Raw genomic sequence first — 14,883 nt, forward strand, 5'->3', positions numbered from 1 at the left:
TGCTATTAGAGACTTTTAGATTTTTACGTCAACTGCTACCCTATGACATTATTTTCATGATATGCACATGTGGACGTGAACTTTGTTCACATTCACTCAAATCTAAAAGTTTCTATTATTGCTGCCAGTTGACTCTGGTTTCAGGTAGGGTGCCAAGTTCTTAAGGAGTGGGTGGAACAATCACTGCTTGGTGGTCATGAAGAGGCGTTAAAACTAGACAAAATATACCAATGAGTCATCATTTCTCTACCCAGTATTAGGCCTAAAAAGCTCTATAAATTATTCTCCTGCAGTAAGCATGGCTGAATAATGGTATACATAAATCTTATAAACATAAATTAATTTCTTTTTTTTCTTATAAATATAAAACTTACTCAGCCAAGTCTTCCAGGTTTTTATATATGTCTTCGTCTTCATACTTTTGTTCTTCAAGTTCAAATCTTCAAACAAAACAGAGAAATTAAGATAAAATTTTAGAAATTAAGAGTACAACTTGCTACAATCTGCCTGTAGCTAGTAGTGGTATTTAGTTGCTGTATTATTAGAAAACTAAATCAAGAGCAAAACCAGTTTTCTGTGTTTTTTTTTAAAGCTTCCATAAACATATAGTATAGATTAATCATAGAAAGAGAACTACATTTGAAAGTATTAGTGTATAACGACACACTGCCTAAAGTGCTAACATATTTTGACATGCATTGTATTTAAGTTTGTATTTCCACAAAAGAGCTAACAATCATAAGGCTAGTATAGGCTTATATACTATTACTTAAGCCTGGTCTCTAGTTGAAAAGGGCACATCAGGCAAAAGGGAGAGGAAGGGCTTTGGCTTGATTTTCTCCCATTTTATCATACAAAAAATATGTTCATTTAATTGCCATTGTTCAGTTTTGTTGTGAACATTTTGACTGCCTTTTTACAAGGCCTATCCTTCTCCATATTCGACTAAAAAATGTCAATATTTGTATACTAAAGAACTGGTATTCAAATTTGTGCCCAAAATGCTTTAAGTTGTAAGATGGACTAGAAATGAAATGAGTTTTTTTGCATTCAAACATATGTACTGTACCCTTTCTTGTTTAGTTCTGATTTAATGACAATCAGAATTACTGTACAAATAACAAGATTAAAATAATTTTTCCTCGAAATGTTGTGAGATGAATCATTTGAATGTCGTAGAACAAAACGATTATTTAAGTTTTCTGGGAATTTGCGAAATAAAATCAAACTACGGGACATTATAATTTAAATGAATAGTCGTGTCAAGAATACACTGAACTTCAGTTCAGTTTGCGACCTATGACCTATCTTACTTTATATCCATCTAACTACACTATAATGAAATGTCTGTTCTGTTGAAATATTGTAACAATTTAAATAATGATTGGCTGTCTCTTCTTAACACCTGGTATGTGATGACAATTTCCATTTAGAATCAAAATAATGTTGTCGCTGTACAATAAGTTACTTACGGTTTTGCAATTGCACATGACTCCGGGGTCTTTGATAAGTGCGATAATGTTAGAATAACCTGAAACAATATTTTAATAAAAAAAAAACAAAAGCTATTAATAAAATTAAATATATGATATTGATACTGTTTAATAGAGAGTGAAATTGACATTTTAATATAAAACAATTGTCATTTTGTGTCAAGTGAGAGTTCTTATTGGATTTGAATATACACAGAAAAGGGAACAGTGTTTGAAATATTATATCATTTTCCACCCTTACGACTAACATTTTTCAGCATTACTTACAATATCAAAAGCTACTTCTTTTCGGTAAAATTACCCTTTGATTATTTTAATGCATATTGAATTTGTTTTTTAATTCCTCAAAAAATTTAAAAAACAATTTTTTTTTTCCCATACAGATTCTTGAATACCATATGAAACTCAATTCTTGGAGGCTGCCTTAAGAAATAAACAATGCAAGACTAGAGAATACTCACAGCTTCAAAGTCAGAGACGTCGTACAAGGAATCGGCTGCAAACAGTTGGCTCTGTGACAATTTAAAGGTTGTTGCACAAGCCTGCAGGAACACGTTGATGTTTTTTGTACACGAAAACTATAAATTAAAAAAAAAACAATACTAAATTAATCTGCATTGTTATTTGTCGTTGGCTGTCATCTAGACTTAAATTCGAATAAACATGTCCTAACTTCCCAGCATGTACACGATGAACTTATTTGAACTACAGTACTGTACAGTAGTCAGGTTGCCGTCGGTTGTTTATCAAAAAGCCCCTAATGATTTTTTTTTTTCAACACAAGGCAAGCGACTATGCAACTATTGAGTCCAAAAGTCATCCTATCCTTAGCATGACGTGTTCAAATAACAACTGCCTGCTACAGGCCAACTCAGACAGCGTCGTACGACAAGGCCCCCACAGATCGTCGTCAGGAGAAAATTAAACATGTTTAAAGTTCTCCTGACAACCTAAAAACTACAGTACGCCTCATCCTACGAGGCTGTCTGAGTTGGCCTTTACTGTCCTGTTTCATAAACTCAATGTCACAAGATAAAAATAAATAACTGGGTCTATCCAGGGACAGAACAGATTACAATCAAATAAAATTGATATCATTCAATGTTGATAATATACAAGAAGATACAGAATATTATTATTTCCTGGTTGACTTATCTTATACACAACCAATTTAATGGAATGTGAAGTGTGTACAAATAACCTGAAGGGGAAATCCCCAGCATAGAGTTTTATCCAAGACTTAATAATACTGTGGTCACCAGACTATTGTCAACAACGGTTTTATGAACATATGGCTGCGTTCATAATGCTCTTTATGATCATGCTTAAAATTGTTTAACATAATAAAAAAAAAACATTGATAAATAATGATGTGTTTGAAAAAAACAATCTTTTTTTTTTCAGGTCAGTGTGACGAAAGTTTATACATTATCTTTAAAATCAAAACTGACCTAAAAAATTGACTTATTTAATATTCTATCTATCTAAATCATCTGAAACTTTTATAACTTATATTTAAATATTTCTATTTACACTTACTTACAATAACAACTTGCCTGATAGTGATTGGCTACCTACGTACTATACCACTGACTGATCATTATTACTCCATGACCAGAACATGTACTATTTACTGAACTAAACAACAATAATCTATCCATGTTCTGGGAATTGTTTACTACAGTACTAGATCTTAAATACCACTTATTCTTTGATGACCTTGAAATCCATAATGAATTCAAAATTACACCAACTCAATTAACCAATGATGAATACGAATTAGCAAGTAATATTTTTGACAAACATTGTAAAATATTTCTGACCATGGCATGGAACACACAAAATGATATATAATACAATTCCTTCTCAAACTTATACATTTCTTAGTTTTTAAAGATGTATTGTCCCCCTGAAAAAAAATTCTTAAAAAATTTTTTGTTGAATATTCCATTTTAATGTAACATAATAGTTATCCACTTTGACCAAAAATTGAATCGAAATAAAATGTATTTACCTGAGAAAAATGTAATTTAAAGCAAAAAATGGTCAAATTGGCTGCCAGCCAATGGATTTTTGGTTGAATTTAACCATTTATTTTGTCATTTTATAAGTGAAAACATTTTTTTTTTCATTTTTTTTTCTATGGAAGTGATTAACTTGATTAAAACTACAAAATAACATATTCAAAGTCTGATTTAATTAATCTTCATTTTTCATGTTTTTGGGGGACAATACATCTTTAATCGTTGTCAGTTTACTTTAATCTTGTGTAATTTGTTCTTATGTCAAATTTGTTTTTATTATTCAGTGTAACCTTGTTGCACATCTCATTGAGACTGTGCCTCTGATTTAAAAGAGATACAATAAAAGTTCAGTTGTGTAACTGTGCACAGTTTATCAATGTTTATACAGTAATCAAGGCTCATTAGAACACAGGCATGACAATTATCAATTAAAAAAACATCAGTCTATAAATTAACAATTAGTTGACTTATTTAATAATTCATCTAAAGCATCTGAAACTGTTACAATTTCTATTTACACTTCCATTACAGTTATACTGTAGCAACTTGCCTGATTAGATTGTCTAGCAGAACATGTACTATTAACAGTTTATTCATTGTTTATAATCAAGGCTCATTAGAACACAAGAATGACAACATCAATTAAAAAAACATTCAGTCTATCAATTAAACAATGGATTGAAGACAACACAACATAATGATGTTTACATCTTAAAGTTGAAATGTACTGTAGATAGTGTACATTACAGTGGCATAACGGCTAATGAGCGCTTACTGACTAAACCCAGGGGCACCAGAGTTTGAGGGGCCCCACAGTATGAACAGCCCACTGCAACTACCCAGCGTTAGAGAGCCCCTCAGGATAGGAGTGCTAAACCAGTGACCTATGCCACCAGTATACAGGGTTTCATACAATCCTTTTGAAATTTCATGCATGCATGTTGTACAATAAAGTATACTATTCCTTTTTAAAATTTTATTTTTTAAATTTATCTGCTGAAATCCTGCCATGATCTAACAATTAGATCGTTGACTGAAATTTATACAAAAGAATACTCTTTCCATAAATATTAAAGTATGAAAAAAAACAGCAAAAATAATGTCAATTCATATTTCTAAATGCTCCAGTGACTTTAATAAAAGAACTTAGTTTATAAACCAAACCAAGGAGAAGAACAAGTCACCAATCAATTTCAATACAACACAAATTACTAAAGAATGGGACTATTTTTTTAGTAGTACAAAATATATCAATAGCAGGTCTATTCTAAATTGATTTATTCTAAGTTTCCTGGTCATGTTTCTATTTCTGTACATGGTAAAACAACCCCCAATGATGTAATTGTAACCAATATTGTACATGACACCAATTGGGTTATTACTAACATCCAGTATTCAATTGGTGAATTGTTCGCTGTTGGATGTGGATAAAATAATAAAATAATAAATTACATTTCAATTCAACAACAAAAAAGAAAATTTGTCATTTTGCTTAACAATAAAACTTGTAAAGCAAAGACCTTCTGTTCTAAGCTAAAATGTCATAGTTTCAAATTTTAGCTTTTAAAAATAAAATGGTTTTTTTTTTATGAATCATGGAACATACAGTATATATTATAATAAATATTTTCCTTTATTTATGGCTCAATTTGTCTTGAACATTACTATGTACTGTATATTACTTTGCTCGGTGGTCTAGAGGTATGAACGCCAGGCTAGTAATCTGGAGGTCAGGGGTTCAAGTCCCACCTGAGAATTACTTGTGAATTTTTGCGAAGTATTATCAATGTTCTCATAGTATAAAGTAAAAATTACGTTTGACAAACCATCCAACCAATTTACTATTGGATATGTAAAAATTGGCCTAAATAGAAAGAAATTTTTGTTTTTATTTTGATAGAAACCTCAAAAGCATTTAATTCTTTCACTATTCACTTATAAATAAATGAAACAAACAAATCCTATAAAAAAAATTTTTTTATTAGCTTGTATTTCCTGAAATTGTAATTTTGGAAAATTTTTCATAATCTAAATCAGATCGCCAAAAACAATAGCAATGGATTTCTGTAGTACAGTCTAAAAAAAGCATCTGACGCGTCCACAAATTGGATGTATTCAGGACGCTTTCCTGATGAATTCTTTGTGCGTCCGACGCATCCAAATTGGGGGGTATTTATAGTCAGTACTGAAAAGTACACTGAAATATTTCAAATGGTTGAATTTTAATAATTAACAGAAATGATGTGCGTTAACATTGGCTGGATCAGAATTGCAATTAAATTTTTAAAAAGCACAAAAAATCAATCAGAGAAAAATTCCAAGATTTTGGGAAAACAAGCAAATACCTTTGACAAGACTTACTGTACAGTAGCAAGATCATGGTTGACAGGTTTGTTCAGATTATCTGCACTGCAGTACATTAGCTAAGTGTAAGGAGTTAATTGAATACATTTAGAATAAAGTCAAAAGTTGGCAGACCAAAGATAGAGGAAATCCAAATACTAACATAACAAACATAATTTTTAAACCTAAAAAACATCAAATCACCCTACTTAATGACAGAAAAGAAAATTAGGTTTCAGAGAATTAAGTCATAATTCAATGTAGAAACAGATTACACAAATCAAATTGGTTTTGGGACACAAGTGCGACGACAGAATCATTTCAAGTTGGGGGAAATGAGAATTGTCAAAGTAGACGAGTGTGGGTGTAAATTGGGAAATTCGTAAATTGCATGTAATGGACAAGGCCATTACAGATTGGGTTGTAACATTTTGTCATATTCGTACCTAAAAATGTACGTACTAAAAATCCATTCTTTGGACTTAAAAAGTATCAGTAAAGTTTTATCCCTACTTAGCTTATATTGCGATTTTTGCCAAAAACTGGTCTCACTGTATTCCATGGAGAAAGTATACTCTATCAAATAAATTTTTTGTCCACTATTATATACAAAAACAAACTATATTTTGGCAGAGATACTGTTACTCTTTTAAACTTTGAACAGAAACCGGGCTGATTCTACAAAAACATCCTCGTTTATTGCGTGGTAACTTTATAAAAATGATCTTTCAAAATATGTTACTGTTCTTCAACACAATTTTAGTCGTCTTGGACAGACAATCTGATGACTGTTATGGAACACTGGCACTGTAAATACTGTGTACAGTTAATAGGCCTGAACTACTGTACAGCGAAATTGCAACTAGACACTTGAAAGATCATATTTATTTATTCTATATGAACATAGGTTCCCATAACAGGAAGCTGTGAATGGAAATCCCATTCAAAACCTGTAACCTACAAATTAAAAAAAAGAAGAAAATATTACGTTTTAAGGCCAAAAGAATTTAGTTTCAACGCTATTTCTCTCATTCAATTTTTAAATTATGATCATCATTATTTTTAGTTTTACAATATTTTTAACCAACATACATACCAAAATATGATAATGTGGGTTAAATATCACTATTTTTTTTGAGAAAACAGATTTTTTTTAAAAGCCCATCATAAAAAAAAAGGTTTATACTACTGTAGCAAAATAGCGAGTTTGACTTTCTATGCTCTGCCGAAAATTGCATTAAAAAAGTAACAAGAAATTACGTAGCAACGCATTACATAAGGCCTCGGATAAGGCCTAATAACATTTATATTTGTTCATGATTTGTTATTTGCTTATGTTCTGTATGTATTATTATTATTACTAAATACTAGGTAGAAATATAAATTAATCTGTCATGAAAAACACTGCCACAGCAAAAAAAAGGTTAAACAGTTAAAATTCCACAACTCTCTCTAATAAGCCTACCTAAAAAACTAAATAGGCCTATTCTTACTTAGACAGTTAAAACTGATTAAATATTTAGGGCCCATTACTAATAGGCCTATAAATACACTGTACTGTATACTGTATTATAATTAAAATCTTCATTCATGTGCAAGCAAGTAGCCTACCTAACCTGCTTTTAAAAGCATCTCTTTTAATTGTCATTATATAAATTATTATACTAATAAAAACTTGAATTGTAAAGTTTAAATGTAAAAACAAGATCCTTCTATATCAAATTAGTGGGACTGACTTAGCCTTTTTAGTTATATTACATACAAAATATACAGCAATCCAACCAGGAAATAAGGCTAAGCCTGGCTGGGTTCACCATTCCTACTAAACGCACACACACACAGCTGGGCGGATTGTCATTACCGTACCTTGAACATTTGAGGACGAATCGAAATGCTACGCAAGTCCACCGTTCCCGGTTTTATCATGTTAAGTAATTGGCATAACACCACTCCATCTCGTAATAGCTGAGCCAAATCGAATATTTCTGCATTGAATTGTGTTAGCCGGTTTCCATTTTGAATAACTTTACAATCGATTAACCAGTCTCTACAAACTTTCCAGGGTTCCGTCATTTTGCCTCACGGTGTGAGCGCTAGCGCGATGAGAGCAGCCCGTTTTACGTGCCCGTCTCGCGATTACCAAATCTTGCTATTCTTCTCTCTTTGTCGTTTTTGGGAGTTTTTCCTGCATTGTACATTAAATTGTTTTTCAAGATATTCTAAACACACAATTAAAATAAATAAATTCAAAATACACAAATATTTTAATATAATTATAATAAAACTAAATAAAAACAATTATAAATATAAGTAATATAATTTAAAATCTAATAGTTGTTCTTTATTAGATATACAATTTTGGAAAGGTCGTATTAAATGGTTAATTTGCATATGACCTAATGAATATTTAGTACAATGACTGGCCATGAGTTATTGTTTGTTTACAAAATGTCAAGCAAAAAAGTGATCCATTAAAAAGAATGTTAACATCTGAATTGTACGTTGTAGCATGTTGCGATATATTATTTAAACATTATATAATTATTATATCGGTTTACGCACTATATGTACTACTTTCTAGGTTACCAACAAAGCTCAGCACTTGACTAGCTAGGCTAGGATCATTTATAATAAATCATAGTGTAGTACTCGGCCCTCGGTACGAGTCATTCGTTGCCCTGTCATCATGCATCTCCCTACCATATCGCCCGAGCCGCCGTCTGCCTAGCTGCCTGAATGACAACCAATAATCATGCTGGTTAGGTTAAGTGTGGTTCTATGGATATAGGCCTAGTGGCATTGGTGGCTGGATCGAGGAAGGCAGTTTTCATTTTTTACATTTAAATTTATAGTTTATATTTATTATATTTAAATTGAAATATTCTTTTCCAGAACAAAAAATGAAGCAAAGATCGAATATTAAAAATAAATGCCTAAAAATAAAGTAGATGCGAGCTACAAACAGTTCATCCACGAACGTTACCAAGACACAGCTTTTGTAATCTTCAAGGAGCAACAACGAAGAGGGTTTTTCTCCTTGAGTCACGATACAGCCAGGGGTCATAATACAGCCCTGAGTCACAATACAGCCTGGGGTCACAATACAGCACAGGGTCACAATACAGCCAGGAGTCAAACAAATGGAGCCTCTACGTCAAGTCATACTTCAAAACAAACTTTTACTAGGTTCGGAAATCATTCCGTGATTTTAAAGAAAGAAGATAAAATGATTATTAAAAAAGATCAGAAAGTTGTCAAATCACAGTTCTGTGTTGTGTTGTGAAGGTCGCTTGTAGTTCATTACAACTCTCAACAACTTTGAAAGAAGTGGAGAAAATTGAAAGGATTACTAAAGATATGGCAGATAGTTGGTCCAAGATAATGTACGTGCTGAAATAATCCAAACTGGTCACAATGTGCATCATATTCTTCGGTCAGTTATGTCATGCAATTACATTGCGAATGCTGAAGAAATGAGCTGATAAAAGTTTTTTCAATTCACCATTGTATGCTTCCAGATTGCACTGTAGATGGTTTTAAGATCGATTGAAAAATATAGATCTACCTCCAGTTAATGATCACATTCAGGACATTGTGGTCTCTAAAGCTCTGTCTACACTTATCAAACTAGTTTGTGTTGTGCCCAAATATGGTAGTGATATGTGCAAATATGGTAGTGATATGACATCATCATTCCATATATGGGCACATCACATTTTGTTGTCAAATAAAGTTTGATTGTGTAGACAGAGCTTTATATTAGAGAGGTATCTTTGTGAAAATGGTATAAATCTAATAAAATGAATAAAATAATATTTTCTGTTTATTATGAGCCTCGAAAAAAGAAAAAAGGAAACGTCCTAATTTTAAATTCCATTAATTTGGAAGTAGATTATATCAACTTGGAAGATCAATTATTATAATATATAAATATAATATAATAAACATCTTAAGAATACAATAGGTGATGCAATGCATTGCATATCATCCAATGACAAGTCATATTTTATTCATACCAGAATAAGTTAAATATTTAATCTCATAATGTTGTACTTATTGTGTGTTTAAATCTATTTCTCTTTATATAGTACTACACTTGCTAGCATTTTAATATATTTTAAATCCGTGACTGCTCCCTATGCAATACTAATATGTTTCCTTTTTTATGTATTTTAAATCCTTATTCTCAATACACTCTATGCTAATAAAATGTTGCTCTGACGATTTTAATCTGTTATAAAAGGTTATGGCATTTACTTGCCGATTTACTTAAAATGCCATAGTTAAAAGTGAAGTTATACCTTGCACACGGAATGCATAAGAACTTGTTAGGCAATCGCTAAACGTCCACTTATATACACGTTATCAACATTCATAACGATTTACTATATCCTTATTACTAGATTATTATTATCCTATGTTATTATTATTCATAATTATAGCTGGTATAAATATTGTTTTCATAAAAATATTAACCTCATCACACGGTCGTTTTCATCATCAAATCACAGTAATTTTCATTATATTATCAGTATCCGATTATCAGTACTGTTCTGGGCAAAGTGTGAAGATACGGAGAGTCACATGTCACTCCAAACCAAACGTTTAACAAAATGAGACAGAATCGGATAAAACGATGACGTAATGAAAATAATCGTAAATGATGATTAAAACGATCGTGATATTGTGATTAAGATGTGATTAAAAAACGATGTATAAGGGCCGCAATAATCTTAAATATTGATTTAGGGCCTATATTTCAAACTTGTCACTACCAGACCATGTTCATCTTAAACGGTACTTAAATAAAAGGCCTCCTACTTAATTATTACCGTATTATTATTTTAAACTTCGCTTTATGTTGATTGCGTAATCCTAATTTGGCGACGATACACATGTCACATTATCGTATGCATATATTATTGCTGAACATAACAGTATTAACGATAAGTATAAATAATTATTTTATTCTATAGCTATAAGTTTAGTATAGGCTACTCCTATCTTCTGTGAATTGAAGTTAATGCGAATTTTGAGCGACGGTGAAGGGGAAAATACACTGAAAGAATTTCCCCTAAGGGAACACAGTAGAGTTACACTACAGTTGTTATTACAGTTTAATATTACTAATGATATTCATATTATCCATATCCAGATTGTATATTGCAATAATTATGTTTACCTCCAGTTTTAGACCCTCCAAATTTCCTGATTACCACCTTGTTAACAAAAATGCAGTGCAATAAAACTCATATTTAAAATTCGCATCATGGTGTCATATTCGTTGGTTAATGACATTTTGTTTCACTTTATTATAGTTTTAATAATACTCGCCATTATTCGTCGGTGGTGTGTTTTACATATTCCAGGTACGAGTATTTAACTCGATAACGTATTAGCAGTATTGTAGTAATATTTTTATGTCACAGTTCCATTAAATCAAATTAAACATTACAGATAGATAAACGTTAGATTGTGTTATGTTGTTTGTTTCATCCGAAATTAAATTTCCCATTAGAGTGTTTATGGTAATGGCTCAAACGATTCTTTATTCAAATGTCACCTATTTTTTTAAACAAGGATATAATATTTTTGTCATTAAATTAATTTCAATCTCATTAGCTTTTACCCGTCGCGGCGTTTTATTTTACAGGTACATAAGAATAAATCGCTCATTCGTCGCGGCCTTTTATTTTACAGGTACATACGAATAAATTACGTATACGTCGCGGCGTTTTATTTTACAGGTACATAAGAATAAATGACGTATTCGTCGCGGCGTTTTATTTTACAGGTAGGCCAACATAAGAATAAATTACGCATTCGTCGCGGCGTTTTATTTTACAGGCGCGTTTTACAGTATTCTGTGTAAGCGATTATTTGATCATTGCGCCGTCGGGCCAAAATCAATCGATACATAAACTAATTTAAACTTATTTAAGTATTCTTTATTATTGTAATTATTAAATCATGTAATTGTTTTTACAGTAGCCTATTATAAGATAATTGTGAATAAATAAAATGTATACATTTAAAACATAAACTTCGCAGTAAGCACAACATACAATCCGACGTTTACAATAAGCGCTAATTTATAATTCCACGTTGGGTGCATATAACATGTATGTTTTGTATTCATTGTAGCGTGGATGAAACTACAATATTCAAATGAATTAAACCGGGGAAAACATGCACTCTTCCCTGATTAAACGTAGTAAAGAAATTGATGCTACGAGCAAGATACTTAAAACGTAGAGAGACCGAGTGCGTGCAATGACTCGAGATTTGTTTTAACCTTTTCTAACGTCACCAATATATTGCAAGCTCTTTGCCAACGAGTCTACACTAGCATTGTTTGTCACGCTCGAATTCGCAAACTAAAGTTTGCAAGTGTAGTTTACCAAAGTTTGTTAACTGGTCTAGCAACAGAAACTTTTCTTGACAAAATCGAGCATGCAAACACAATTTGTCAATGTTTACCTTATAGTCTACACTAGCAAACTTTGTTAAAATCAAAAAGTGCAAGTTCGACAGGAGCATGTTAGTGTACACTAGGCAGCAGCGTAAGTCTAGAAACTTTTTATTTTCGTTTTTGAATGTTTACTAGTGGATGTTAACCAGATGAAGAACTTTGACAAACTGAAGAAAGATAAACTCTACACTATCAAACTTTATGTGACAAATAGGTGATGCCCATATTGTAGTGATATGACGTCATCGTCATTTGGGCACATAAAGTTTGATAGTCTAGACAGAGCTTTACCATGCACTTTCATTAGGTTTACAAATTCAGCGAATCAAATAACAGTAACAGACACGTGATTCAGATGGCCAAATCGACAGTCATGTCACAAACAGTGGTAAACTCTTAGTTCACCATACCAAAAGCTGGATCAAGTTTGATAGTATGGACTAGGCTCTAGGTGAGAAATAATCTAATAATTGTCTTTCATATTTTTAAAAATCCGTTCTACCACATTCCCTGTCCTTTAAATGTCGTTCTACCACGTGATATATATGAATTAGTTCACCTTCGGAAATTTTGAAAATGAAGAACATGTGTTTGTACATACAAACATTAGAGGGTCTTTTCATCAAAACAAAATGTTCGCTATGTATTGGTCTAATTCCTTGACTCTCCGCCAGAAGTCCTATGTACACACCATCCATTGCAACTGGTGTAACGGATGGAATGGCTTTGAGAAACTGAGTGACGTAGTTGTACGAAATAAGATATACGGGCGCATTGGCGTATTCTGGTAATGTCGATCTGGGATAATCCGTTTCTGGGATATAATACGGGCTTTCTACGTCACGATTCGGAACATTTCGACGTACAACGTGGCCTGTGTATAAACTACCACGTGGTTGGGTGTTTAACCAATTCAAAAGAGAAGGCATGTTAATGTACATATCCGTTTCTGCTCTTAAGACATGCGGAGGTTGGCAGTTACTATCAACAATCCACTGCATCCCCATCAACACTTTTCTTGTTGTCTCTTCCAGCAAATCTATAAAATCTCCTTGAATGATGTCATTATTTAACTGCGATTCTTTGACGATGGCTTCGTTATCAGTGCTGTTCCGAGGTCTACCCATCAGAAAGTAAATCTTCCAATTACCTACTATTGTTTCTGGTTTATCTACGTTAGCTTTCTTGCCCCAGGTTCGACGAATCATTGAGCGTAGATGTGCTTCTTTCACTACAGTGGTCACAAGAACAACCAAATCTGCTGCTTCGCAAGAGGTGGGTCTTAAGTATAGGCCCACCGGGAAAGACTTTGGGTCTGGTCTTTTGACGTCTGCAAAATCTTCGAACTTCTTGTTTTCTACGTGTTTATTTGGATTAAATTGTGGGATCACAGGGACATTGTCTGCATTCTGGTTGTTTAGTACAGCATCTATGTAGTCTGGGTTGGCGTCCTTTCGTACTTGTAGTCCGTGTCCCAGATCGAGAAATTTCCCCGCTATGTCTGGCCGTAGAAGCTCTGGTTCCTGGTGTAATGGAAGAGGATTTGCAAATCCGCCACGTTTTGCTGGTTTCTTTTCGACGGCATATTGAGCAGCTTGTTGCAGAGGTTGCTGATTCACTGGTAGTTGGTTCAATGGTTGTTGGTTCAAAGGTTGTTGGTTCACTGGTTGTTGGTTCAATGGTTGTTGGTTGACGCCAGCAGGATATCGTACAGCTTCCACTGGTTGACCATGTTGCAGTATTTGCTGTTGCGGAACATTAGCAACACCAACAACTGGTCTTTCAACAACTCCGCCAATATCTATCACTTGTGCATTTTTCTCTTGTAACGCAGGTTGCCGATTAACGTCATGTCCATTCACTAATAACTTCGGGTTAACGTTAAGAGTTTCTGGTTCCGACTTAGTATTTGTCACCGAAAAATAATACACGAAGAGCAACACTAAAACAAGTATAATCCAGAAAACGGCGCTAGGTTTCTTAGTTCTCGGATGGAGCAACATTTCCGATTTTCTATTTATCAGGTTTACTTCTTCGACGCTTGAAACTATACCGTTCATTTAAACATAAAAGTACGAGATATCAAAACGACAGTTCCAGTACAAAACGTTCAATTTACGAGATTTGTTTTAGTTCATTCGTAAAACTATTACAACGCATCCAACACTACAGTAATAAACTAAAGTAATAGACTGAAAACAAAATAATGTATAGATTTTATCAGAGTAATGTGTCGTGGCAAACTCTGTTTGGTTGCATTGATTTACTAAAAGAATCGCATTTGTCTATTTGCGGTTAAAATCGACCGTTAGTTTACACATAATTATCATAAGTTAATTGGGTCCCTTTAGCAAATTTATTGATTTTAGACCAGGGTTTACACGTGATAGCTATGGGGATATAGGGACGCACACCACCTGTTAGTATGGGACGCCCCTGATCGATAAGTGTGGATGATTCGTCCAATTGTCTTGTTAATCGATAAAGTGTCGGACTGATTTTGTCATTGAACAAATTATGTTTCCTTTTTCGTTGCTGATGAAAATGACTA

The 14,883-nt window shown here is 32.9% G+C and overlaps 2 protein-coding genes and 2 long non-coding RNA genes across 6 annotated transcripts in view; 1 reads left to right on the top strand and 3 right to left on the bottom strand.

Moving 5' to 3' along the window:
- The window catches only part of LOC144838859 (proto-oncogene vav-like), a 31,145-nt gene extending 23,140 nt beyond the window's left edge, over positions 1-8,005 (bottom strand). For 2 of the 3 annotated variants that reach the window (XM_078694369.1, XM_078694370.1), the window contains exons 1-4: positions 7,727-8,003; positions 1,955-2,071; positions 1,473-1,531; positions 375-440 (exon numbers count right to left, since the gene is read on the bottom strand). In XM_078694369.1, coding sequence (XP_078550495.1) covers positions 375-440; positions 1,473-1,531; positions 1,955-2,071; positions 7,727-7,933 — 449 coding nt within the window. In that variant the 5' untranslated portion in view covers positions 7,934-8,003. Of the gene's footprint in view, positions 1-374; positions 441-1,472; positions 1,532-1,954; positions 2,072-7,726 lie in introns of all 3 variants that reach the window. The other variant, XM_078694368.1, reaches the window with a different exon arrangement.
- LOC144838876 (uncharacterized) overlaps positions 1-12,275 on the bottom strand; it is a 276,224-nt gene extending 263,949 nt beyond the window's left edge. The window contains exon 1 of the long non-coding RNA XR_013611721.1: positions 11,934-12,275. This is a non-coding gene — a long non-coding RNA (uncharacterized LOC144838876). The remainder of the gene's footprint in view (positions 1-11,933) is intronic.
- LOC144837506 (uncharacterized) lies at positions 8,266-11,314 on the top strand. Its single transcript, XR_013611509.1, has 2 exons — positions 8,266-8,357; positions 8,753-11,314. It is a non-coding gene; the product is annotated as an uncharacterized LOC144837506 (long non-coding RNA).
- A 506-nt stretch (positions 12,276-12,781) lies between the features above and the next one.
- On the bottom strand, positions 12,782-14,407 carry LOC144837540 (beta-1,3-galactosyltransferase 1-like). The gene has a single exon (XM_078692711.1). It carries the CDS (start codon positions 14,390-14,392, stop codon positions 12,818-12,820), a length of 1,575 nt encoding a protein of 524 aa, XP_078548837.1. The 5' UTR covers positions 14,393-14,407; the 3' UTR covers positions 12,782-12,817.
- Between the last annotated feature and the right edge of the window lie 476 nt (positions 14,408-14,883).

The sequence above is a fragment of the Antedon bifida genome, chromosome 3 (assembly GCF_963402885.1).
Source record: "Antedon bifida chromosome 3, ecAntBifi1.1, whole genome shotgun sequence".
NCBI classification, from domain to species: domain Eukaryota; kingdom Metazoa; phylum Echinodermata; class Crinoidea; order Comatulida; family Antedonidae; genus Antedon; species Antedon bifida.